Here is a 23,959-nt window from a genome sequence, read left to right as displayed (position 1 = left end):
CCCTTGGGAGTCAGCACTGTGTGTTTCAGACTTGTTGACTGAAAGACCTGATTTTGAGCAGCCTTTTACTCAAACATCACAACTGCTTAGGAATTAGCACCTGCCTTGGCAGAGAGGCCGCAGCTGAACCATGCAAGCATCTGGATTCTGCATTTGGGTCAGCCTCACTCATCCTGTCCTGAAACACAGCCAGGGTTGTACTCCCTAAATGAAACCTTCCTGCACAGTGCCACCCCGCTCCGCTGCAGTCCGGGGGCATCAGTCATTTATGGACACCAGTTACTCACACTTGAGGCCTGGGCTAACTAACTAATCAATAATTTATCATATTGTTAACATGATGCTTTGGACTCTGATAGCTCTTCCACCAAGACACCACAGCACTACAAATAACCTCCCTGCTGCACGGGAGAAAGATCTGTGCACAGGACTGACCCCTGACAAAACAACTACCCTGTTTTGATGGAGGTGGCATCAAGAAGGACTCAATCCTACAGGTAGGTGCCTCGAACAACATGTGGTCAAGCCTTTTAACATCTAAGGTGCTACGAAGCCTGTAGCAGAGGATCCAAGTGTTCCTATTTCACCACAGGAGAGAAAGATGAAGAGGAATAGTATCATTCTTGTAACAGTTCTTGGTACCAAGGGACAAAGCTAAAACGAAACCTGGCCCACGCAAGCAATGGCTGTAGTCCAAAGGGAATCCAAAGCCTAACATCTCCCTCACACAGACACACAAAATGCTGTTGATTTTCCCTTTCCCAAATGCAGAGACCAAGGCCCAGTACAAACCATGAGATCACGCTTACTTCTGACACGTGTTTCCATGTGCTAACCTGAGTCTGACAACCAGAATTATTGCAATTCTGAAGGGATTAGAAATGAAAATATCAGTTCTGGAGGGCAGGAAAAATGGTTTCACTCCGAGTGACCCAGCTCAAAAACCACGCCTGGCTTTCAGACGTGTGTTCGCTCAGTTTTAAGACAGCAGCTACCAGCGAGGACAACCAACCCTGAATCCCTGGTTTTGGAGGGTCCAAGCTCACAACAACTTCAGCTGCATTTAGAAATGGCCAATGCTTCCCAACACAGCTTTACACCATTTAAAACAAACCAGCAATAGATTTTGGAAGCCAGATAAGGAAAGGGAGTGAGAAAGATTTGGCAAAACAAGAGCCTGTGGAATGCAGAGGAAAAGCTGTACATAAAACAGCTACTTTGAGAGCGGTGCCTTTTTCTACGTTCCCTCCCTTATCTTTATTCTACCTACTCTCTTGAGAGCGAGAAACAGGCAGGTGGCAGAACAGGACCATCAGCTTGGGCTCCATTACACAAATGTTTCACTACAAGCATAACTTTACCCTTGCAAATAACACCACTCGCTCCGACATACACATTGGCTGGAGAGCTCAGGACCAGAACTAGCCTGCAGTCACCAAAACATTCTTTCCAGATCATCCAGTGGGTATTTCACTACAGATGTTGTCCCAGCAGCTCCCATCCCACAAGAAAACAGGGATTCCTTATTTTAAACAAGTCCAGTTATCTACAACACCCCGTGTTTACCATCCTTAAACTACCCACAAGGCACTGAAGGCAGAAAACCTGACTTGAAGTGCCTCATTGACTATCTCTGATACTAAAACTCTCTTCCTTTGGCTCTGACACCTTGCATTACAGACTTAGCTCTTCGTCAGCTGTAAGTATCAAATGTAATACACTGATTAACCTAACAGCACAGCAAATTTTTGGTCTACAGCACTGAAAATAGCACAAGGCAACACAATGAACCAGCAGATGCCCTGGTGAGTTTTCCTGCTCTCAGCAAAACAGGAACTAGACAAAATCAAATCCAATACAGTTCCCAGATGTGTAAATCCAGAGCAGGAATGGTCTGTGCTGTCTCTTGACTCTTCTGCCCCTGCCACAATCAGAGCCCTGGGTCAGAGGGCTCAGCTCAGCAAGAGAGCATCTGCTCCTCACAGCAGACGTCAGCTTAGCCACCCCCTCCTTCCATCGGCTCCTGGTCTGTAATGACCACTGTACAAGCACCATTCCAAGAGTACAGTATTTCAAGGCAGATGCCAATAGGCCAACTCCGATATCACACTCCTATTAACAGAGAGGTTTGCACCTTGCTGTAGTGGTGTATTTCTACTTGCAATGTGCATTTTGCCTCACTGAGATACAAGTTAAAACGAAGGCATCAGAAGCTGAGACGTGAAAAACTCCAGTGCTTCCCCACTAAGCTCTCGTGCTCTTGCAGGGACACTACTTACATGAGAGCTGCTTTTGTGTAGCTAGGAGTGCTGCAATACCTGGAGTAGTCCCTTGCCTACCTTTACCAAAAGAACAGTACTACATGGTGCATTTTAAAGGGAACATGACATATAATAAAACTTACTTCCAGCAGGCCAGGCTGCTTCCCACACATCTGTGTGGTGAGTGGTGCTACACAGCAGCGCAGCAGGGGCTTTGCTGCTGCCTGGCACGTGAACGCAATGAAACATTGGCTCTTCTAGTAAAGCCCAAAATGTTTAACGTGCTGGCACGGAGATGCCTTTAATCTCGTGTCAGGTGTAAAGTCCGCTCCCCTTGAGGAAAGCTCTTCCCCACACAGAAACCATCCGCAGCGCGTAAAGTAGCCGGTGGCTGGGGCTTTCAAAGCAAACCCACAAGTATTATTCCATTTTCCGCTGAATAAAAGTATTGAGGTTTCTTTGTCAGAGGAAAGCGAGGCTGGATTCCTTTATCCCCCTGCCCTTTCTGCTCACAATGCCATACTCTGTTTGGTGGGCCAAGGAGGGGTGTCTCCCAAGAGATCCCAACAGGATTCAGTCCTCTGGTAATGGACTCCTAATACTTGCTAGAACCATCAACCTCCTCCACATTTCTCTTTGAACGGGGGTAGTCTGTCAGGAGTGGAGAGCAATTTAAAACCACTGGTAAAGAGAGAGCTTAGGTAGAGAAGAAAGAATGACTTCTTCTTCCATCTGCCAACAGAGGAGACCCAGGTGGCACGGCAGAGGGGGATCCCCATCACCTACCTCCAGCCCAGAATTACCAGATGAGATTCAGTAACAAACAGCGGCTTTTAGCAGCTCAAGGCAGCCTTCAGCGGGTGCCGATTAACACCTCTGCTGGGGGGAGAGGGGAGCAGGGGGGAAGGCAGGAACCTCCTGTCCTGGAAAACCAGAGATGCCCAGGTCGGGGGAGGATCCGCAGCTCCAGGAGTCTCTTTAGAGACTGCGTGCACATGCGAGAGGACCCAGAGAGCGGGAAGCCACAAGGACACGTGGCGTGCTCAGGCTTCAGACATGATCCCTGAAGGAGCTCGACAGACCCTGCTGGGGCTGACCCCCCAGCGCAGAGGATGGGCAGAGCAGAGGGACTCTTGGAATGGCTTCTCAGCCTGGCTCTGTCAGCGTCGGTCACCTCACACCCTCCGCTCTGCTTCGTTTCTCACCTTAAGAGAAACTGAATTCCTAGTTCCCCGTTTTCCTGGGTAGAAGCAGTTTGTGTAAGAAACACGCAAAGCTGCAGAAATAAACATCTTCTCATGCAAAGAAATGAAAGGCTCCAATTGCTTTCACCCAACAACTGCGATCTGAAAACATGGACATGCAGAGATGCGTTCTAAAAGCATTATCTTTGAACAGGAAACATCCCAGACTTTAGCACACACAATTTATAGAGTTCTTGCAATACCTTTAAGTGCGTGTGTGGGGAAGGGGGGACGTAATCTGTTTTGATAACTCTTGACATTAACCAGTGATAAATAATTAAATATGTTTAACTGTTTCATTAACTAAAGATAGATCGAGAGCGCTCCAGAGATAGACCACAGATCAAAAAGACAGACTGGCTGTAAATTCCCCTGATGTTTTATGACACCATTTGTATTCTGTCACTCACTAGCTTTATGTATAGTCCAAGCTGTGAACTGAATACCCCATTCAGAAAGCCACTCACTCCGCATGTTATTGCAATTTAATATTTTCACACACAGACACATCATTATCTTGGAACCCGACACTGCAAGGAGAATTCCGTAATTTTTCAAGAGTGCTTTTTTCTGTTGTTCCAAAGGGAGCACGGAGGCACAGGAATGCTCCAAACCACCACTCCTCCAATATTTAGTCTCTAGATAGATAAATCTGTAGGTAGAGCTTTGTGCTTTCAGAGCTTCTTCTCCTTTCAGACGTGTGGGATGTAATTCCTCTGACAGAACTGAAGAGAATCTGTCATTCCCAACACGAGCAGCACCCTTACATGGTTACACATTGCCACCCTGAACTAGACATACCCAGCATCTATTGCCAGGGAAGTCCTCAGAGCTGGCTCTTCAGTCTTCAATTACTGAAATGTGACTACGGAATGGGATTATTCCACTTATGGTAGGATTCTGAAGGGGCAGCAAATACACATTCCTCAGGCTGGGAAGGATCAGGAATGTGGCTCTTCAAATTACAGGTTAAAACAACAACATTTGTTGATCAATATTTTAAAAGCCAGGTCACATCAGTAAAAGGACTTTAGAAGCAGAGACAAAGGCAGGGCTGATTTCACCTCTGGAAACAGGGATATCTTATACCAGACCCTTGGTAGCTAATCATTAACAAGTGTTACCTCCAAACTCAGATATAAGGAAAAATCTTTACATGCAAATAGTGGATGTCCTGAAGAGTTCAGTGCCTGAGGGCCTGCTCCAAAGTCCAGCAAAGTCAATGGAAAGACTACCCTGAACTTCAGCAGGCTCCAGGTTCTGAGCAGCGAGGCCATGCAGGCTTTTAAGGGTAAATGTCTGGCTATGAGGAAGGTGCCTTTGATGCGGCCATCAGCTGTACTAGGTCAAACGCAAACTTCCATTGTGGAATTCCTGTTTCCTGGTCTTGAATTAGACCTGAGCCTCAATTTGCCCTGTTATGCCCTTGGTATTTTCATGAGGAAAGAAAGGAGGGTTCCAAAGCAAAGCAATGCTTGTGCAATCTCCATAGGTTCTTGCTTCACCTCATTTATTAGAGTTGTAGCTTCTCCAGGGAATGATGGGGAGGTCTCTAAGTACGGAGGACAGGGAGGACCATTGCTCCCAGCCCTTTGTTCAGTCTCCAGGCATGTGACTTAGGCTGAATTACTGACCTACAGGAACTCAGCTTCCCTGGACCAGCCAGGCAGGTCCTGCATCCACAGCTGTCATGCCGAGAAGCAAAACTCCCCAGTATGATGGAGTCACCCAGATGCGTGCTGCAGACATACAGGAGGGACACTGGATAGAATGAATCCTGCAGGACATTCCTCTGGCCCACACCTCAAGAATCAGGTCACAAACTGCTGAACAACAGTGCTCTGACACCAGACCACAAACCCCCCCAGTTACTGTCACGGGGTACCAACAGATTTACGGATGGGTGGCAAATGCTCTTGTCCTGATCTGCTGGAGCAGACAGTGCCATTCCAACAGTCAATACTTCACTGTGGGATCAGCTCCTGGATCATACAAGAAGCTTCATGGAGAGGGCTGGAGGCTGTGTGTGTGACTTGGTGTGTGCCACCAAGCCTCTGCCCACCCCCAGGACTCTGAGATCGGCACATCTGAAGCACTGCACACAGACACCCGCTTATCTGGAGTGCGAGCTAAGAAGCAGCACCTAAGTTCAGAGAGGAAATGAAATACACTTTGAAGCAGGCAGGCCTTTAACATCACCCACCTGCTCGTGCGAGAGAGGCCAGGACCGAGCTTTGGGAGGCCTGGTTTAACAGCGATGGTGATGGCGCTTCAGGTGCATCAGGCTTCCATTTTCTAATAGATAATCACAACCCAAACACCAGAACAGCCGAGGGAGTGCCAGGATTTACCTGAGGGGGCCTCAGCTGCCCAGACATTGTACTGGGAAAACATACATTTCCAAGAGGCTGAGGAAGCACCAGCAGCTCTTCAGGAATCTCCTTCGGGACACAGCCATGAGGTTAACCTGGATTTCCTGCAGCTCACCTTCAGCTGCTGTTACTAAGCAGCTGCTAAAAGCCCTCATTAATAGATATTATCATGAACAGGAGACAAAGACCCAAATCCTGTCCTGAGCTGTATCTGGATAAATACTTGCAGAGTATTCTAGCAGGGAGAATTTAAGAACTCCCAAAGTAACAAGGATCTGGGTTTTATTCATTAACTATGGGATATATGAGCAGAACTGTTTCTGAGCAGAGGGCTTTTCAGAGTTCTCCATGAGGTATCAGCTGCTTCCTAAATACAACTATTGTGCCATGTAGGGATTGCAATTTATTTTATTCCTATGTGATAATTCTAAACTAAAATACATGCTCATGTGCGAGTCGTGCTGTTCCTCGGGTCACGTTTCTGTAGTAAAATATAAAACGAAACCAGTCCTTTTCCATAAACAGGAAAAAAAAACCCTAAAGCCATTTCATACATTGTGACCTTGAAGCACAGCCATTTAAAAATTAATTACATGATTGAGCCCAAAATGTCCATTCACTGGGAAATAACCCCCCCCTAAACGCTAGCCTGAACGGAGGAGAATGCCAGGCTGGGTGTAAACAGGAGCATTTTTCATCAGCATCTGAGATGGAAGAGAACATTTTCAGCCAAAACTGAAACTTGCAAAACAAGAAGAAAACTGCCTGATCCGGTAAACTCGGCAAACCCATCCCAGTGACCTCAGTGGGAGCTGGAACTACCCAGGGATCACTGACAAGGCATTTATCCAGGAATCGAAGGCAGGTAGGGATATCCCTCCCCTTTCACAGGTGAAGTAGCTGAGGGTAAAGCTGGTAAAGCGAGTTCATGAGCTCAGCAAAACCCCCTAATTCCTGTGTTTGCTGCATCTCAGCCCAGTCTCTGCCCAGGTGAAACAATGCTCCCAAGGCTTGGTGGGGTTCCTGTTGTGACCCCAGTCCCAGTGCTGTGCAGGGACACAGCTTTCCACATCCTGAGCAACTTCACATCCAACTTCCCTGATTCCTTACGGGCAGCACACCCAGTGCTCAAAGCACAACAGTGCTGGCCTGAGAATAAATACATGTGCTAGAGACAGCCCTTAAAGCTGGATGCATACGACCGGTGTAGAGCCGGCCAGAGCCTCATCCTGCACTTAACATTCAGGTAACGCTGCTCTGTGCGGAAGGTGCGGCAGCAGCGAGCAAAAAGCCTCTTTCTTCCTTCATGCTACGGCTTCCCCTTGCAACCCACGGAGTGCAGGAGCAGGGCTGGGCTCTCTGGAGCAAGGCAGGAGAACCCACGCAGTCACATCCCCTTCCCACCCTTGCTATGTGCTTCACTGCACTACCTCCACCTCCCCCCGGCCCCCTTGCTCCCTCAGCCTGATGAGGAAAACTGCATTGAGGTTCTTTAGCCCCCCTGAAGTGATTTTGTATCAAGTAGGAAATAAAGCTGGTTTTTTCCCCCGCAATACCAATAAAACAATAACTCGATATCACATCTACCAAAACATGGCTGCTATAAAGTTAAAGATACGGAAAAGAAAATTAACTACTGTTTATGACAGCAGTGGCGGGGGGGAAGGAAAGAAAAAGAGCACAGAGCAGGCAGGGAAACAAGATGGCTCATGTCCAGAATGGCCCATCTTCCGTATATGACCTCTTTGGAAAGGAAGTCCATGCCACTCCAGAAAATAGCAATCTGCCTAAAATATGCTGAGGTTATATCATTGATCATTCCATAAATTAAGGAAAAAAGCCCAACACAAACCTAAGCTACATTCCTCCATCGGATATTGATCTGCAGATGCTATAAGTGAATCCCCTTAACCCAGCCACATACCAATATTTGTACATGTTATGCACATACACACAGAACCTCTTGGCCATGTCCTCGGGTGGTGAAAACGAGTTTCCTTGATGTTGATGCTGATTTACAGGTGCTGAGGATCTGGCCTCTCATTTTTAAAAACAAGTCCCAAGTTTTGCCCATTTAACCTCAGTTTTCACAGCACACACATTGGGCACTGATTACACATGCCAATACCGCATACACTCACGTGTGAGACACACACATTAACCAGCCTGGGCCAGAACAGTGCTGGGGCTAAATCACAGTGTCTGGAAAACCACCCCAATGAAGCGCAGGACATGCCACTGGGAGCCAGCTCAGGCACCAAGTTCTGCCCCCACCCCCACCCCCCCCCCCAGCCTGGGCTGAAGCCCCCCTGAGCCCCACATCGTCGGGGGCAGGATGCACTTGGGCCCTGCTACCACCTCCCGCAATCACAACGGGAATCTGCGCAGGAGCAAACCGGGAGAGGACCGCACACCCCCTCCTCGCTGAAGGAATACCCAGAACTACTTTAAGGTGTTGCACACCGGGTAGGATGGAAAGGAAGGATGGGGGGGACAGCCAGAACAATGAATTTAGTAATATTCTGAGGCTGCACCTCTAGGAAAAGCTGCTCCTTGCACGTGCCTTACCCAGAGCCAGGCTTGCAAAGCAGCACAGGGAAATTCGGTTGAATACACACCCGGGAAGCATGTTCCTCTCAAACAGCCCATCCCCAAACCCGGGAGCTTCAGACAGACAGGCGAGGAGTTTCCATAGGGGAAGCAACCCCTGGATCCTTCCATAAAGCATCCCCAGGATAACAAACGGCCAGCCCTCCTTGGTGGCGATAAGATATTTTAACTGAAAACATCAGGGCATGTTTAAAAAATGATTACAAATTATTTTAAGTGTATTTGCAGAGGGTTATAAAAACAGCTATAATATTTTTGTCTTGGATTCTAGAATTACCAGTGTGACAGCTAATGCAGTAATGATTTGTTTCAAATGCCAGTGTTTAAGCTGTATAAAGCTGATTTTATACATTTTTCCAGTAGGCCGCATTGTAGTTAATGAAATTAAACACACCAATCGCATTTGTCCCCAGGGGATGAGGAACTGAACACGCCACTGGTTTATTTTTTTATTAAAATAAATTGCAGCCAGCAAGATGGACTAATTGCATACAGAATTGAAAAAGAAACATTCCATTGATATAATTAAGCCAATTTTCATGGACAAAAATAGTTATAGTGGATATAAAATAAGCAGAGCATTCACTGCAGTTTGACTTCTCCTCACCCTCAATATTTTGTGCAGAACATTAACTATTAAACAAATACGGGTCTCAAACGGGCTGACAGCGTTATCTAGTAATGATGGCTAAATTGACCCCAATAACTGACGCCAGGGCATTGTGTGTGTCTCAGCCTTGGCAAGACGGTTCACGAGCCAAAGAAAACAGAGCAGCCAAAAACCTACCCCATCAAAAGAGCACCTTAAAGCAGAACACCTGAAAGATGTAAAAGCATCAAGACAGAAATAAATCGCTGCCCGGTCTGTTTGAGCCTGACACCGCGCTCGCACAGTCGCTTCTTTCTGAAGGTCCAGCAGCCCCCAGTGCTGTCCATCCTGCTACCACAAGCGGGTGGTTAAGGGAAGGTGAAGTCCTTCCACGCCAGCTCAACACAGCCAAACATTTCCCGTGATGCCAGCATTATTCTGTGGCCTACTGGAAATAATTTGGCTGTCTCAGTCCATTTTCACCTGGAAAATGTCTCCCCAAAGCACAAAAGTGGGTTCAGTGGTACGGCAAAAAACGCCTTATTAACTTTGTGTCGTAAATCTGGGCAAAGCACATCACTGGGGTGAAAGCTCATCCACCCTCTGAATGGAAACTTTCATTTCTCCCACTGTCCCACAACACACCAAGTGCTGCTGCACAGAGTGACAGTGAGTGGGAACCTCTGCACAGACACACTTTACCCCGTGGAAAAGGAGTTCGGATTCCAGCCCTACCAACCAATGCCAGCACACATGATCCTTACCGCAGGGAAATTTCATCCCAATTATAAAAAGAGGAGAAAAAAAAGCTGCTCGCTCAGGGTATGAGCACTCAGAAGCACCAAGAAGCTCCCTTATTCCACGGACAAAAGTCATACTTCATTTTTATTAGCGAGGAGGATCAAATCATTCACTGAGTGAAGAGAAGGGGGAAAAAAACCCTCCCCAGGACAGGGACGCCCTGTTACAGATTCAGACGCTGCCTAACGCAGAACCTACTGCAATAAAAATGAAAACAAACAGCCCGTGAGGAGGTAGCGGTGAGGCATGAAAATCCATTAGGAAAATAAAAGAAGGAATAAGGTTGTAGATCTTTCCCACTACGACATCCCTGACCTGAAACTCCTGCAGAAAAATAAAGGGGGGGGGGGTATATTTAAGGCCAGAAACCAGCAGTAATTTTGGTGTGGAATGCTGCGGAGTAGTGACATATCAACAGGCTGTTAACCAGAGAGTGGAAACAAATGTGTTTGCAGGGATCCTTCTCATGTCTTCATCCCGCGCTGCAGACGGACACTGTGTGTTTATGTATTTATTGATATTATTTAGCCCTACAGGATTACAAATATCTATGGGGAAACAGGCACGAGAAAAGCATCGCTGAGCTGAGAGCTCGGTCCCCGCAGCCAGCACGCAGAACCACATGGGTTTATCATTTAAATCATCCTCAATGGGAAAAAAATAAACATATCCCGTAATAACCGGAGAGCCATTGAGCTGTGGAAACAAAGCATGAGCTCGCCCCGGCCCACAGCGAGCACACGCAGCCGTGCTCGCCGTCAGCGCTGCAAAGGCCTGGCTTGGAAGCGCAGGGTTTCCTTGCACTGACCAATTTCGCACACCAAAAGTTTACTGCAACGGGGGGAGGAAGAAAGAAAGAAAGAACAAAGATAACCAACAGAGAATGCAGATTTGACAGCTCAAAAGGCAAAGGCAAGTCTGAAGCTGTGGGCTCCTTCCCTGATCCTGTCACAGGCAGCCTCCACGTCCCAGCTATGCCGGAGCAGTCACAACACATTCCCCACCACCAAGGTGGCTCCTGAGCTTTGCCTCCTTAGTGTTTGCAAACTTCTCCAGGCCTTTGTCTTTGAAGCACTGAATTAAATAGTACAGAGCTCTGCTGAAATATCGAAGCTATAATAATCATAGCATAATAACAATAATAATACTTTTCACTCAGTAGGGCCTTTCCCTACGAGGATCTCAGAGTGCTTTACAAACAGCAATGAACGCAGCCATGCCGCAGAGGCTACAGCCCTCTCCAGAACATCCCCTTGTCCTTCCCCTCCGGTGCGTGTGCTCACAACTGGGATGTGTGTGCAGGCACGGTGTGGCTGGTGCAGGCAGGTGTAAACCCAGAGCAGGCAGGAGCAGTCCTGCAGCACCGGCAGTGGAACGGCTACCTCCGACTCAGGGGCTGGGTATTATTACAGTGACCAACAGCGATGCATTACACTACTCCTGTGCTGTGAAATCCAAGCTCTGCATTTTGCCTGGAAGCAAATAAAGATTGTGTTTTGGGTGCATTTGGCTGTCTCCTGCTTGATAGCTCCAAGTCCTGCTCGTTTCCAAGTCATCTCATACCAATATCGTACAACCGAACACAGGACAATGTCTGTGGGGGATCAGAAGAGCGATGCTTTGCTCGTTCTGACCTCAGCATCTTCACCTGGCATTTCTAATAGCACCCTTTAGAAATATCCCCTCCCTTAGCTCATTAAAGACCTCATTTTCTATTGCTGAACTTGAACTCGTACTGCAGCTCCAATATAACGTCTAAAAATAAAGCAGCTTTAGCTGTTGCTACACAAAGTTTTTAGAACACAAGCCACAATTTCAGCACACAACGCACGGGTTTGTGATCACACGGTGCCTGTGATTTTGCCATGTGTTACGAGACCTTTGCATGCGCACTGTCGGTTCGACAAATGCATCCACACAGAGATGTTTTGTATCAGTATGGGGGGGTTATAGGACACGGGAATTCAGTGACATTGGAGTAACGGATAAATCTTCAGTGCACTTTATAAACTTGCATTTATAGATGCACATGCAAACGCCCCGTGATGTAAACACACGTGGATAAGCATCACCCGCACTCACGCCAGCTGCACAGACACCCACAAGCACTGCCTGCACTGCAGGCCAAAATTCAACCCCTCATTCCTGCATCTCCTCCAGCATTGGCACCTTAACCCTGTTGCTCTGCGGGCAGGTCCAGGGAGAACCCCACAACAAATAACCAGCCTGTTCATCCCATTTGCCAAGCTTTTTCCTGGGACACGGACAAGGAAGCACTTTGGAGTTGTTCTCTCTGTGCTTTCTCCAATAAATCAGGTGGGAAGGGTGGGGAATTGATTTAAGGTATTTGTAGGATTTAGCTATATATTTTTTAAGAGTAAACTCCTCTGAACTCCTCGGTAATTTCTGTTGAAGCGCTAATTACACATCCCGTTAATTAGGGGATTCCCCCCCCCCCCATCCGCCCAGCATCTCTAATTGCCTAATTGAACAGATCCGGGGCAGGGCGGGGGATGGCGAAGGCGCTGCCGCGGCGGCAGAGGGGACCCACCGGCCTCCGCACCTGCACCGCACCGGGAGCCACCGGGGGGGGGGGGGGGAATGAGGGGGAAGCGAGCACCGGGAGCCCCGCACCGGGAGCCGCCGCCGGGCCGGGCGGCAGCGCGGGTCCCTGCTCCCGGTAGCGGCTGCGGGGCCATTCGGTTGTGATCACGCTGCTGCTGCCGGCCCCAGGATCGCGGCAGAGACGGCGGCGGAGCTGGGGATGTAGAACCCCCCCGAATGCCCCAAATCGCGGCACGTTTTCGCCCTCGGCATGTTCCAACACCCAGCACCGGCGCAGCCGCCGCAGAAAGCTCCGGTCCCGGGCGCGCTCGTCTCCCGCTCCCTTCGCTCCGCTGCTCCGACAGCCTTAATGGAAACACAACCGTACCCGGCAATCCCGCGCTCCCCGCGGGTCCTAATCCGAGGAGCAGGTACCCGGGACCACGTCCCCGTCGCAGCAGCTCTGCCCGAGCCCTCACCCACGAAACTTTAACTTCCTAATAATGAGAAGCAAACAGGCTGGTAGAAATTCGGGGCGCCGTTTGCTCCAGCACGGACATTTATTTAGCGTTGGAACTCCAACGCATCCGCGCGTGTTTTGCAGTTGTGTTCGTCACCTACAAACGCAAGTCGGAGATTTCGAAAGGAAACGAATTTGCTTTAAGCGGGAGCCCCAAACCCGCGTGTTCGCCGCCTTTCCCCCGGCTCACGGGTAGGACGGAGGCCGACGGCCGGGGCTTCCTCCTTCCGCCATGGGACGAGGCCGCCGGCCCGGCCGAGTCCTGGGGGATCCCTGGCACCCCCGAGGACACCGGTGCAGTGGGAGGCCCGAGGGCTGGGGGGGTCCCGGTACCCCCCTTGCACCTCGGTCGCTGGGGGACTCCCACCCGGGGCTGAGCGAAACCAGCTCCCGCCACCGGTACCTGCCTCTTGCCCGGTGAAGACTACCGAGAACGTCCCTGCGAGCCGCAGCCCGGCGCACACACGCGTTCATCCCTTTCCAAGCCAGGTAACAGAGCCGAATTCCCGGGGGAGCCTCACATCTGCTTAAAATATTGCCCCATGAAACAGAATTCTGCAGCGGCCCGTGTTTTTAATGCAGCCCTCGACGGCCGGCCGGAGCACCCCTGGTGCGTGTACGGACCGCGGTCCTCGCTGCCCTGCCGGTGTGAACACACCGCCATCCGTACCCTCTTGTCCGAGTTCAATCTGCTCTGTAAATACATACTCCTGGGATATTGAAACCTTAGCTTTGGACTACTGTTTTGAACTGTGATCCCGAAAAAAATCCTCAGCTGAAACCCCATAAACCGTTGGGCCTTGTATTGTGTTAAACACCTGATTTTAATCAGGGCTCAGCATTCCCAACCCGCCTTCCCGCAGCACCGCGCACCCGGCGGCCGCTGCTCCCGCTCGGCAGCTCTTGGGACAGGGGCTCCCACCGCTCCCCCCCAAGCGCCTCGGCTGCCCCGGCACTGGAGAGCTGTTGGTCCCTAAGCTGCGGGAGCTTTATACGGGGAAAGCTCGTGGGAAGAGGCCAGGCGGCGCACACCGGCAAAGCCCCCGTGCCTTTTGCGGAGCGAAAAAAAAGAGAACGAGGGGAAAAAAATGGGGGGGAAATAAAGGGTAAAAAAAAATTAAAAGGAGAAAAAGAAAACTGTTCTGCTCTATTCAACCTCGCCTGCCCAGCCAGGGGAGCGCTGAAAATTGTTTTGCTCTTTAAGAACCTAAAACTGTAAGTGATGACTTAAAAAAAAAAAAAAAAAAAAGTTACTTGAAGGGGGCCATTTGAAACGTGTTTACGTAAAAAATATTAAAGAAAAATAAAGAAAAAAAACGGCATTAACTGGAAGAAAACCTCCGGAACCGCGCCGCAGCGCTATGCTGACCGCAGGACACCCCGGCCCCGAGCACCCGTTCCGCCGGCGGTGCCCGGTGTCACTGGGGCCGGGCCGAGCCGCACGAAGGGAAAGTGAGCCTCGGGGAGAGGGGGATAAAACGGGTTTTTAAAGCGAGCAAAGCCGCGGAGCAGCAGCGGGCTCCGACACCGCGCTTCGATTTCACCCCCAAACGGTGTTTCTGACGACAGGGCACCCCCAGGGCCGGGACCGGCGGGGTGACAGCGGGGACCCCCCCATACCCACACCGACCGGGGAGTCCCGGAGAACGCACCCGCGGGTTAATCGGAGCGGGGCCGCGGCTCCGCCGAGCTCAGGCTGCGCTGGAACTTGTGCAGCCTCTGGGTTGTTTCGTACAGAGCCAGAGCGAAACAGAAACTAAATAATAATGGTACTAATAACAACGATAAATAGAGCGCGGGCGGGCTGCGCCGGCACCGGGCCCCGCGCTGCCCCGGCACAACGTGAGCCGGTCCAGCCGGGGCAAACCCGCCGCGCTGTGCCCTTGCCCGAGCCGCGCTCTGCTCCGCCGAAACCCCGCTGTAGGAAGCGTTGGGAAGGGAGCAGGGAACCGGGTGCGCGGGAAGCGCCGCGCCAGGCTCCGGAGCTACGACCCCCACACCCCCCCCTCCCCACCCGGCGCAAGTGCGATTTTAAGAAATTAAAAATTAAAGACACTCCCCCCGACCCCCTCCCCCGAGCCGGGACACCCGAGCCGCGCCAGCATCGTCCTCCCTCCGGACCCGCGATTCCAAAGCCCCTCGCTGAGAGCGGATCCATTTTTTTTTCCTCCCCTACAAATTCTCTTCCTTCCCTCTCCCGGATAATTGTTCCCGAGTCCAGAAGGGTTCCTCTGCCCCCCCCCCCCCCCAACACACCCCCCTCCGGGCTGCCTCCCTCCCCCCCCCAGCCCCGCTCCTCTCCGGCTCTCTCGCAGGCAGATGCCAAACGCAGAGCTCGAGCGCCCACTATTCCAGGCGCCAGGAACAGGATTTCACAAGAGCTGGAGCGAGGCGAGCCCGGAGAGGAAAAAAAAAAAAAAAAAAAAAAAGGAAAAGTTGCTCTCCCCGCTCGCCAACTCCACGGAACTTTCGCTTCGCTTCCCCCCTGCCCCGGCTCGCCGCTCGCCCGCTGAAGCGCGCCCGGGCGCGGAGAAGCGCGGAGGAACGCGGGACCGGCCGCTCTCTGCGCACCGGGGCGGGCAGCGAGGCTTGGCCGCGGCCGCGGAAGGAAGGGAGGGCAGGAGGGAGGGAGGGAGGAAGAGGGGCTGCAGCCCCGCGTAGCCCCCGGCCCAGCTCCGCGCCCGGCGGCGCGGGGGGACGCGGAAGAAGGGAGAGAAAGGACCTACTTTTGGGCAGTTTTCTCGCCCTCGCTTTGGATCTCATCGTGTCGGCTGGCGGATTCCTCTCCTCCTCCCCGAGCCCAGAAGCAGCTACACACTATCTTCATCTCCCAAGCATTGTCAGTTTGGACACCTTCGCACATGCGCACAGAGCATTCAATCTGACACCCTCACCACGGCCAAAAAAACTTTCCAATGTATTCATCATCATCGGGGTGGTTTGCGGTTGTTGGCGTTTTTTTCTTTCCCTGTCCTATCCTCTTCCTCACACCACTTATCTCTCCCCCCTCCTCTCTCCCAGCACCATCCCAGCCTTCCCCTGATCTGCCCCTTTAAGAAAAATCAGCCCTCTCCGCTCCTAACCCTCCGCACACTGACCTTACACACTGGACAATATTTAAGGATCAAGGTGCCATCCCATAAAGAGGTGATTATCGTTATATTATTATTACTATTACTACTAAATCGCAATGCTGTAGACTTTGTTAATGGCTGTCATCTCGTAACCGTACCTATGTTACATGCTTTTATATTTTAACCTGACAAATATTTCTTTACAGTAACTTCTCGTCCGTGTCTGTCTTTATTTTCTCCCTTGTCACCCCGGTTTCCCTCGGGCCCCCCTCGGCTCAGGCGGGTGCGAAACTTCCCAAACAACCGAATTTACGCTTTGTGCTTTGCCGTCATTTCTCGCGTCTCTACCGGACCTCCCCGCTCCGCACGGGCGGCGAGAGCCGCGCTCCTTCTCCGCGGCCGCTTTGTGTGTCTACGAACGTCCTGGCCCTCCGCGGACCTACCCCCCACCCCCGGCCGCGCTCCACGGTGCCCGAGCCGGGCTCCCCCCTCCGGGTCGGGATGAGCGGAGCTTCCGCGGGTGCCGCGCCGCTTTCTTCTGCGTTTCAGGTGGGAAGCAGCGGACCCGGGCAGCGCTCCCGAGGAAGCCGGGAGCCGCCCGGACACCCAGGAGAGGGGCGAGGGAGGGAAAAGCCCCCGGAGAACCCTGCGGGACGCGGCCGCCGCCCGGGAGCGGAGGCAGAGCGCGGCCGGGCTGAGCCGCTTTGAAGGAGGGAGGGAAGTGTAAATAGCCCGATGATTGATGTGCTGTCTTTGACTGCGGAGAAAAGCACTATTTTAATTCAAGTGGCCAGGTCAGATGGTCACGGAAAAAGGTTGAAAGGTAGGATTTAATGAGATTAATACGGAGAGAGCGAGAGAGAAAGAGCGCGCCTTCATAAACCTCCACTGAAATAACCGGCAGCTCCGCTCTGAGCTCGGGGTGCTGCTGACCGGCACCGGGGCTGGGCGAGCAGCACAACCGGAGCCCTCTCTGGTGGAGGGCATTGCAAAGAAAAACCAAAAACCAAAGCAAAACTTGTGTGGGTGCGCCAGGGCGCTGCTGGAAGCCATTCTGCCAGCTGCACTCCTGCCCTGCAGGTGGAACCGGGGAGGGGGGAATATTCCTGCTAATTACCGGTTTTCCCCTCCTCAATAAACTCTTTAATTGCGAATGGGAGCAGGGCCCTTTCAGACGCTACCTGGGAGCCAGCGCGCAGGGGAAGGGTGGTGGAACAGGAGTCCAAATAAAATAAATACGGCTGAAGGGAACTTTAGCCACGTGTCGCCTAAAATGTTGACACGGTGCCCGTGAATTCCTTCCTCGAGGACGCCGTTTCACGGCGTGGCGGGCACCCCGAGGTCGGAAAAACAAGCTCTTGTGAGCTTCCCCGCTGAAACAGGAGCCCTAATGTTCCCGATGCACTGAAATACTTCTGCCAACGACCTTGGGCGCTCGCTGTCTCCCGCATCCCTCCTCACAGGACAGAATCATTTCGGTTCGAAAATGTATTCCCCCCCGGGTTACTTCTCCCTATTATTCCAGAGGGGTTTAGCCCACAGCGCTGGCTGAAAATGGGAGCAGAGCGAAGCCGGGAGACCGGCGCTGCCCCGGGAGGACGGATAATAAAATAGAGGGCACTGAGGGCCCGAGCAGCCGGTGCCCCCCCCCAGCCTAAACCCGGCTTTTGTTTTCTTGCCACCCTAGAGCATCCAGTTCCCCCCCAGGCAACGGTTCCGACGGTAAATAAGCACGCACGGGGGGACCCGCTCGCAGATATTCCGGAGATGCAAAACGCTTTCGGGGAGCACCAGAGGGTCCCCCCCTGCTTTAACTGACGCTTCTCAAACGAAGCCGCAGAGAAGCGAACGAAAAGCCGCCGTTGTGCCGGCAGCAACGCGGCCGAGCCGAGGCCCGGGCTCCCAGCGGTCTCCCCCAGAGTGTTTTACACTCGCTGCAGGGCCGGAGCGGAGCTGCCGCCACCGGGCACAGCAGCTCCCTTCGGCCGGGCCGGGAGCAGCGTTCGGAAGGAAAAGAGGAAAAAGAAAAAGGGGGGGGGGGGGAAGACAAAAGGAAAATGAACGAATTTTTAACGGAAGGGGTCGGGGGGTGCCGGCGATTGACCGTGAGAGGATCCCTTGCCTCCCCCGACGCCAGCAGGGCCCCTGCGGCACCGGGCACAGAGCGGGTCAGCAGCCCGGGAGCGGGCCCCGCTGCACCGGCTCGCTTCGAGCCCGGAATGCGGCGAGGACAGGAGGCGGGCAGGCCCCAGAGAGCGGTGCCCGGCTGCGCTTCAGGAAGGAGCCGGGCCCCGGAGAGAGGTGTGCGGCCCGGGGGCAGGGAGAGCCCCGCACCTGCCCGAGTGCGGGTCGGCTCCACGCAGGGTGGCAAGTTAATCGGTGCAAAGGAGGGAAGGAAGGCGAGGAGCCGGGAAGCTTCGCGGCTCGGCCAAGGACCTGGCCCAAGGAGCCACTCGGGTGCTCGGGCACTTGGCGTGGATCGGTCCCCAGGGCGAAGCTGGAGACTGCGGAAGAGGAAAAGGGCTCCACCGGAGGCAGCCGCCTCTCAACCGAGCCCCAGTCACGGTGCCCTGCGGAGCAGCGAGCAGCCGGTCCCCGGGCCGTGCGGAACACGCGTGGCGGGGAGAGGGACCCGGGTACCAAGAAAGCGCCTGTTCGGGGTTGATATCACCGGTCCTTGCGCCTGTTTGCACCTCCGGCTCTGCTTCCTTGCCCAGCTAATATACATTTCAACACACGAAGGCTGCAGCGTGCCACATGCGATCCGGGGGGGGGGGGGGGGGGGGGGGGTCAGCTCCTTAAGGGGAGCGGCTGTAATTTACGGGTGGGTTCCCTGATATTTTCCCTGCAAAGCCCCATGTTCCCGGGTACTTTATGAAGCAGCTTTAGAAAACACGCTCCAGGTGAAGCCCGGCGTGCGAGCCTCCCGCAGCGGTTTCGTTGGAAGCCGCTGGGATGGGGCTGGTTCCCCCCACCCCGCGCTCGCAGGAGGTGGGGGTTTGGGGGCTGGCACCCACCCCTTCAGCAGCTGGGGGTGGGAAGGGAAAAGGTGCTTTGGGAGCTGTTAGGCACAAGTACTTTTAAGCGGTAAAGAAGATTAAAATGGTTGAGGTAGTCAAAGTCCGGCTTGTCCGGGAGCTGCCGCACACGCAGAGGAACCCCCTTCCCTTCCCAAGGATTTTCGCATCAATTACTCATTGTTTCTGCGCAACATTACGAGGAGATTAGACCAGGAATTAATATTTTAAAGTACGCAAGATGCCGGTGGCAGAGGATGGGGCTGCTCCCCGTTAGGGTCAGCGAGCCCCGGACAGATTAGGCGGCAAGAATGTCACACGCTTCCCTAGGGATTTTTCCTTTCTAATCTGCCATTAATAAGCGGAGGAAGCACACACACAGCCGCCACGTTGTAATTAGGCTCTGCCTTAAATCCACGCAATCAAAGAGCAGCTCGCCTTTCATCCCCGCCGGTGCCAAGGAATTTCAACACCTTTCGGACGCGGTTTAAAGCCCCGGTTCCCTGCGTGGTGCCGGCGCAAGGGGGCAGTTAAGGACAACCGGGAAGCCGGGGCCGCCGCTCCGGGGGGCAGCGGGGCCGGGGCCGTTGAGGACCCGGGACAAAGTTTGTTCGCTCTCCCGGCAGCGCCTCCGCTGCCTCCACCAGCGGCCGGGGCGAGGGGAAACAGATAACGAACACAAGGAGAGCGTGCAGGGCTGGCTGCAGCCTCCCCACGGGAGCCCCGGGACGCGGGTGGCGAGGCCCCGGCCCCACGGGGCTATCGGGAGCCCGCAGTGGGACTCCCTGAGGCAGCGGATAGGGGTCAGGGCTCGGCCGCTCCCGGTAAACCGGGACTCGGGCTGGCCCCGAGCGGCTTCCCGAAGAGACCGATTTGCCTCCTTATTGGTTTAAAACCATTCTTAAACCCCGACAACCTTTGAGAAGCCGCAGAATGAACACAACAGCGAAGCACAGAAACAGCCGCATTTTGTATGGAAAGGGAATTAAGTCACTTCTACGGTGCCCTTAGCAATTAAATCAATGGGGGAGAAAGGTCGATATCACCGCAAAGCCTCTGCGTGCACCTTCCTGTCCTGAGCTCACTGCCCCAATAGCCAAAGCTGCACCGAAATCGGTCTTTGCACCAAAATGAGTTTATCAGACTAGTTTTTCTCTCCCTTATTTCTCGAGGAACACACTGGCTCCTCAGGCCATGGACAAATACCGTGTAAATCGCAATTTAGCATTTTTCAAAACCCATGTTCAGCGCTAAGAATTCCTCTGAATTCGTTACACTCCGCCTTGCTGGTCCAGCCCCGGGTCCAAATTCAAGTCCCAAAATAAGAAGCCGTAAAAAAGGAAAAAGGAAAAGCAACATTTACATTTGAATATCTATCTTGAACATTATTATAATTACAATCGTAAAAGATCGGGCAGTGTTGGCTTTAAAACGCCAGCCCGTGAACAGGCACTAACACAGCAGCTCTGCTCCCGATGGGCTCCCGGAATGAAGGGAAATTAAGGCGTTACAGCCATTTTTCGAGACGTTTGATCAAAATATTTCTGCCCGGAGAACGTTTGCCAAACGAAAGCGAGATGGAACTGACGGGCGCTGCGGTTCGGCGCTGGGGAGAGCCCAAGCCCCAGGACCAGGGCAGAAGATTCTCCCTCCCGGGGCTCCCGCACCGGTCCCTCCTGCGGGAGATGGCGAGGAGAAGCGGGTACGGGGCGAGTCATTTCCAGTCACACATTTTTCAGCCGAAACGCGCTATATTCTGGAGGCATCAGAACGCCCCACACCGCCTCGCTTCCCGAAATTCATGACCTCCAGGTCCGAGGGAACTCGGACACATTCACTGTCGGGAGCGAACTCCGTTGCCAGCACCGGGCACCCGCGACCCTAAAGGGGGGTCTTTAATGAACTCCTTGATGTTGGGGAGGCGAAGCCTGTCCGAATTGCACTTCCATCCTGCACTGAGCAAGGAGCCGCCGGCTCCGGAGGGCCCCGATGGGAGCCCCGGGGGGGTCAGTCCCTGATGCCGCCCCGACCCCCGGCAGCACCCGCTGGGGGGTATCGAAGGGACCCCACTTCCCCCCCGCTCTTCTTCACACGGGGCAGCCCGCGCAGGTTACGCGGCCCCCGCCGCTAACGACGGCTGGAGCGGGGCTGGTGTATAATTATTAGCTATTAATTGAGTTCAAGACCTTTTACGGCTCTGGGAAATGAGGAGTCCGACCACTAATCCCGAGGAGGGTCTGCGCGCAGCCAAGAGCTACGAACACAGCACCGAGGGCTGCGGGGCCCGGCCGAGGCTGCGGGCCCCGGGGGCGGGGAAAGCCTCGGCGAAAACAAAATTCATTAGGTGAAAATGATAGAAACTTTAAACCAAGGGGTTATTTATGAGTCCCCCCCTCGGGAGTGGGGCACAAGGTGCAACAGGGACGGAGCAGGATGGGGACCCCCCCAAGGGCTCCTGCGCCTTCCCCGGACCCGCGGCGAGCAGGGGGGGTCCCCACCGATCCCCTTCCCTACAGCCTTATCTTTAGACGCTTCCACCTTCCAATTAAACTGCCCCCAAATTGCCAAAAAGGCTGATTTGCATGCAAGGGGCTCTGCTCAAAGATGCTAACTGATTGTCTCCTCTCAGAACTTGACATTTCTCTCTTCAGTTCCCACTTGAAAGAAGTTTTAGAACAGTATTCAAAGACTGTCCAAACGAACAAAACCTTCCCCTTTGCTAGGGAGAGAAATCCGGTGTATTCAATAAGAGGGCATATTCTCAGAAGTTTGCAGATTTGGGTTTAAAGGCTGTATTGTTCGCGCCCTTTTCCCCAAACTCACGGTTTTTGTCAGGGAATGGCTCACATGCCTGCAAAGGATTATTAAAATAAAACATCATAGAGCTGGTTCCCCCCCCCCCCCTTTCTTTTTTTACTGTTTAGAATTACTTTTTGGAAGAGCTTCCCAAGCATCCCCCCACCCCCAAGTCATAATTAAGAACATTTTACTTCTCCCTAGCAAACAGCATAAATAAAGAATCAAACCCTTTTCCAAATGCTCCTTTAAGCACCAACTTCGGGAACATTTCTCTGTTACAAATACACCTGAAAACACGCTCAGTGAGAATTCATCTACAGCAGGATGAATTAAAGCAGCAACGCTTTAACACAGGGCATGGCTGGAGGCATCTCTGCCAGCATTAAACAAACACAGACTACGACTCTTGCTGGGGTTTTCAAGCTGTTTCAAAGCAGCAGCATCTCTGCCTTCAATGCCTCCCCCCCCCCCCCCCGCATTTTCCTTTTCAAGATGAAAAGAAGATGATCCAATGAGCTGAGGATGTAAAACTCCTTTGGGAACACGATAAACTGCAAGAAGCCAGTGGCAACTCGGTTACGATTGCCTCCTTTTATAAAGGTGCATAATGGAGCAAACAGGGACCCGATGGGACAGGAACATGTCTTCTTCACTTAATACAAAGCAGCTTTAAAACAAAAACACCCTTAAAAAGCACGGCTCGGGGGGGGGGGGGGGGGCAGACCCGTGGTTGGGAGGTCTGGGGGTCCCCCAGTCTGCCCCAGATGTGCCCCCACCACAAGCAGCTTCTCCTGCCCAAGCTTTTGCCCACTAAGAACCAGCACAAACCACCCGTGGAATCACACACACAGCTAGAGCACAAAGAGCCTGTGCCGGGGTTTGGGAATCATAACCAGACATGGGGAAGCATCTAACAGCACCCACCAAGGCACTGGTGTCACCTGCACAGATCCCACACCAGGGAACGCCACCAGCACCAGCCCAGAATTATTTAAGCCATCAGGAACCAAGAGTTGACATTGATTTACAAATTAATGAGGACTTACTGCAGACAGTAACTGTGAGAACATGTGTTAAAACACAACAAAAAGAATTCCATCCACTTCCATAAGAGGTGGATGGTATCCAGGAAGAATGAGTCAACCTCATTCCTCGAGTAAAACTCACTGAGCTGACAAGAGCTGCAGCAGGCATGAATTTGGATCATCCTGTTCCCCCCATTGCATTTATTGCTGCCCAGGTAATTCTCTCTTCAGTGTTAAGGGTTAGAGATGGGTGGGAGGTTTTGAAAATGCTTTTCACCACTGGGAAACACCAATATTGCCCCCTCAACATCCCATCAGTTACAAGCACTCATTCATCCTGAGTCACACAAGATTCACACAAGATTGTGCTTAGTGGTGAGGGCACAGGGAAGAAGTAGAAAGCTTTTGACATGTAAGAGATGCCCCTGCTCATCCTGCTGCTAATTCTTGTTTCTCCTTCACATAGATTTCTAGTGTTAAACTTCACAAGGTTTTAGTTTCATTTCCAAGGAGGAAGTGAAAACTCTTGAAGCCACTGACATGTTTCTTAACCAGCTCTTCTCACACTACAGAGGGACACTACTCACTTCAGAGGAGAAAGCAGCATGTTTAAGTGACTGACAGTAGATCTTTTTCCTATCACACATTCACACAACAGCAGTGGTTTATTTTACAGGTGGAAGAACAAACTACTTAGATTTGGGTTGCAGTATCAGGATACAGCAAAGGGAGTAATGGAAAGATGAGCACCAACACAGCCAGAGCTGTGGTCTTTACACTCAGAGACCCGAAGTGTCAGATGGACCCTCCCACACTTCCATTAAGGCACAAAGAGCACATCCAACATCTAGGAGCAAGATCATTAGGCTTTTCAACTTCACTAGGAGGTTTTTAGCTCACAAACTGGCTACAGGAGAGCTTATGGCAACCCCATGGGAGGTTCAGTTTTGCCATAGCCAGTGATAAACTAATTGATAAGTAGCTAAAAACCAACCTCCATTTAAAAAAGGTGGTTAGAAAATGAAATGCAAATATATACAAATATCCAATGGTTTCTATGAATATAAGTGTCTGTCTACCTTACGACTGCTATTTTCCAGCTA

General features: G+C 52.2%; 1 protein-coding gene across 8 annotated transcripts in view; it reads right to left on the bottom strand.

Annotated features, from left to right (window-relative positions):
• PRDM16 (PR/SET domain 16) overlaps positions 1-23,959 on the bottom strand; it is a 270,501-nt gene that overhangs the window by 242,460 nt on the left and 4,082 nt on the right. For 3 of the 8 annotated variants that reach the window (XM_057418009.1, XM_057418019.1, XM_057418051.1), the window contains exon 1: positions 15,668-15,932. The exons of 2 other annotated variants lie outside the window; for them this stretch is intronic. In XM_057418009.1, the coding sequence (XP_057273992.1) occupies positions 15,668-15,704 (37 nt within the window). In that variant the 5' untranslated portion in view covers positions 15,705-15,932. Of the gene's footprint in view, positions 1-15,667; positions 15,933-23,959 lie in introns of those variants that run through there. 3 more of the 8 variants (XM_057417993.1, XM_057418002.1, XM_057418042.1) reach the window with 2 other exon arrangements.

The sequence above is a fragment of the Pezoporus wallicus genome, unplaced genomic scaffold (genome assembly GCF_028554395.1).
Source record: "Pezoporus wallicus isolate ANWC-B61680 ecotype Strahan unplaced genomic scaffold, APGP_CSIRO_Pwel_v1 contig_13766, whole genome shotgun sequence".
Classification (NCBI taxonomy): Eukaryota; Metazoa; Chordata; class Aves; order Psittaciformes; family Psittacidae; genus Pezoporus; species Pezoporus wallicus.
Note: the sequence above shows the minus strand (reverse complement) of the source record. Positions and strands in the feature narration are given on the sequence as shown.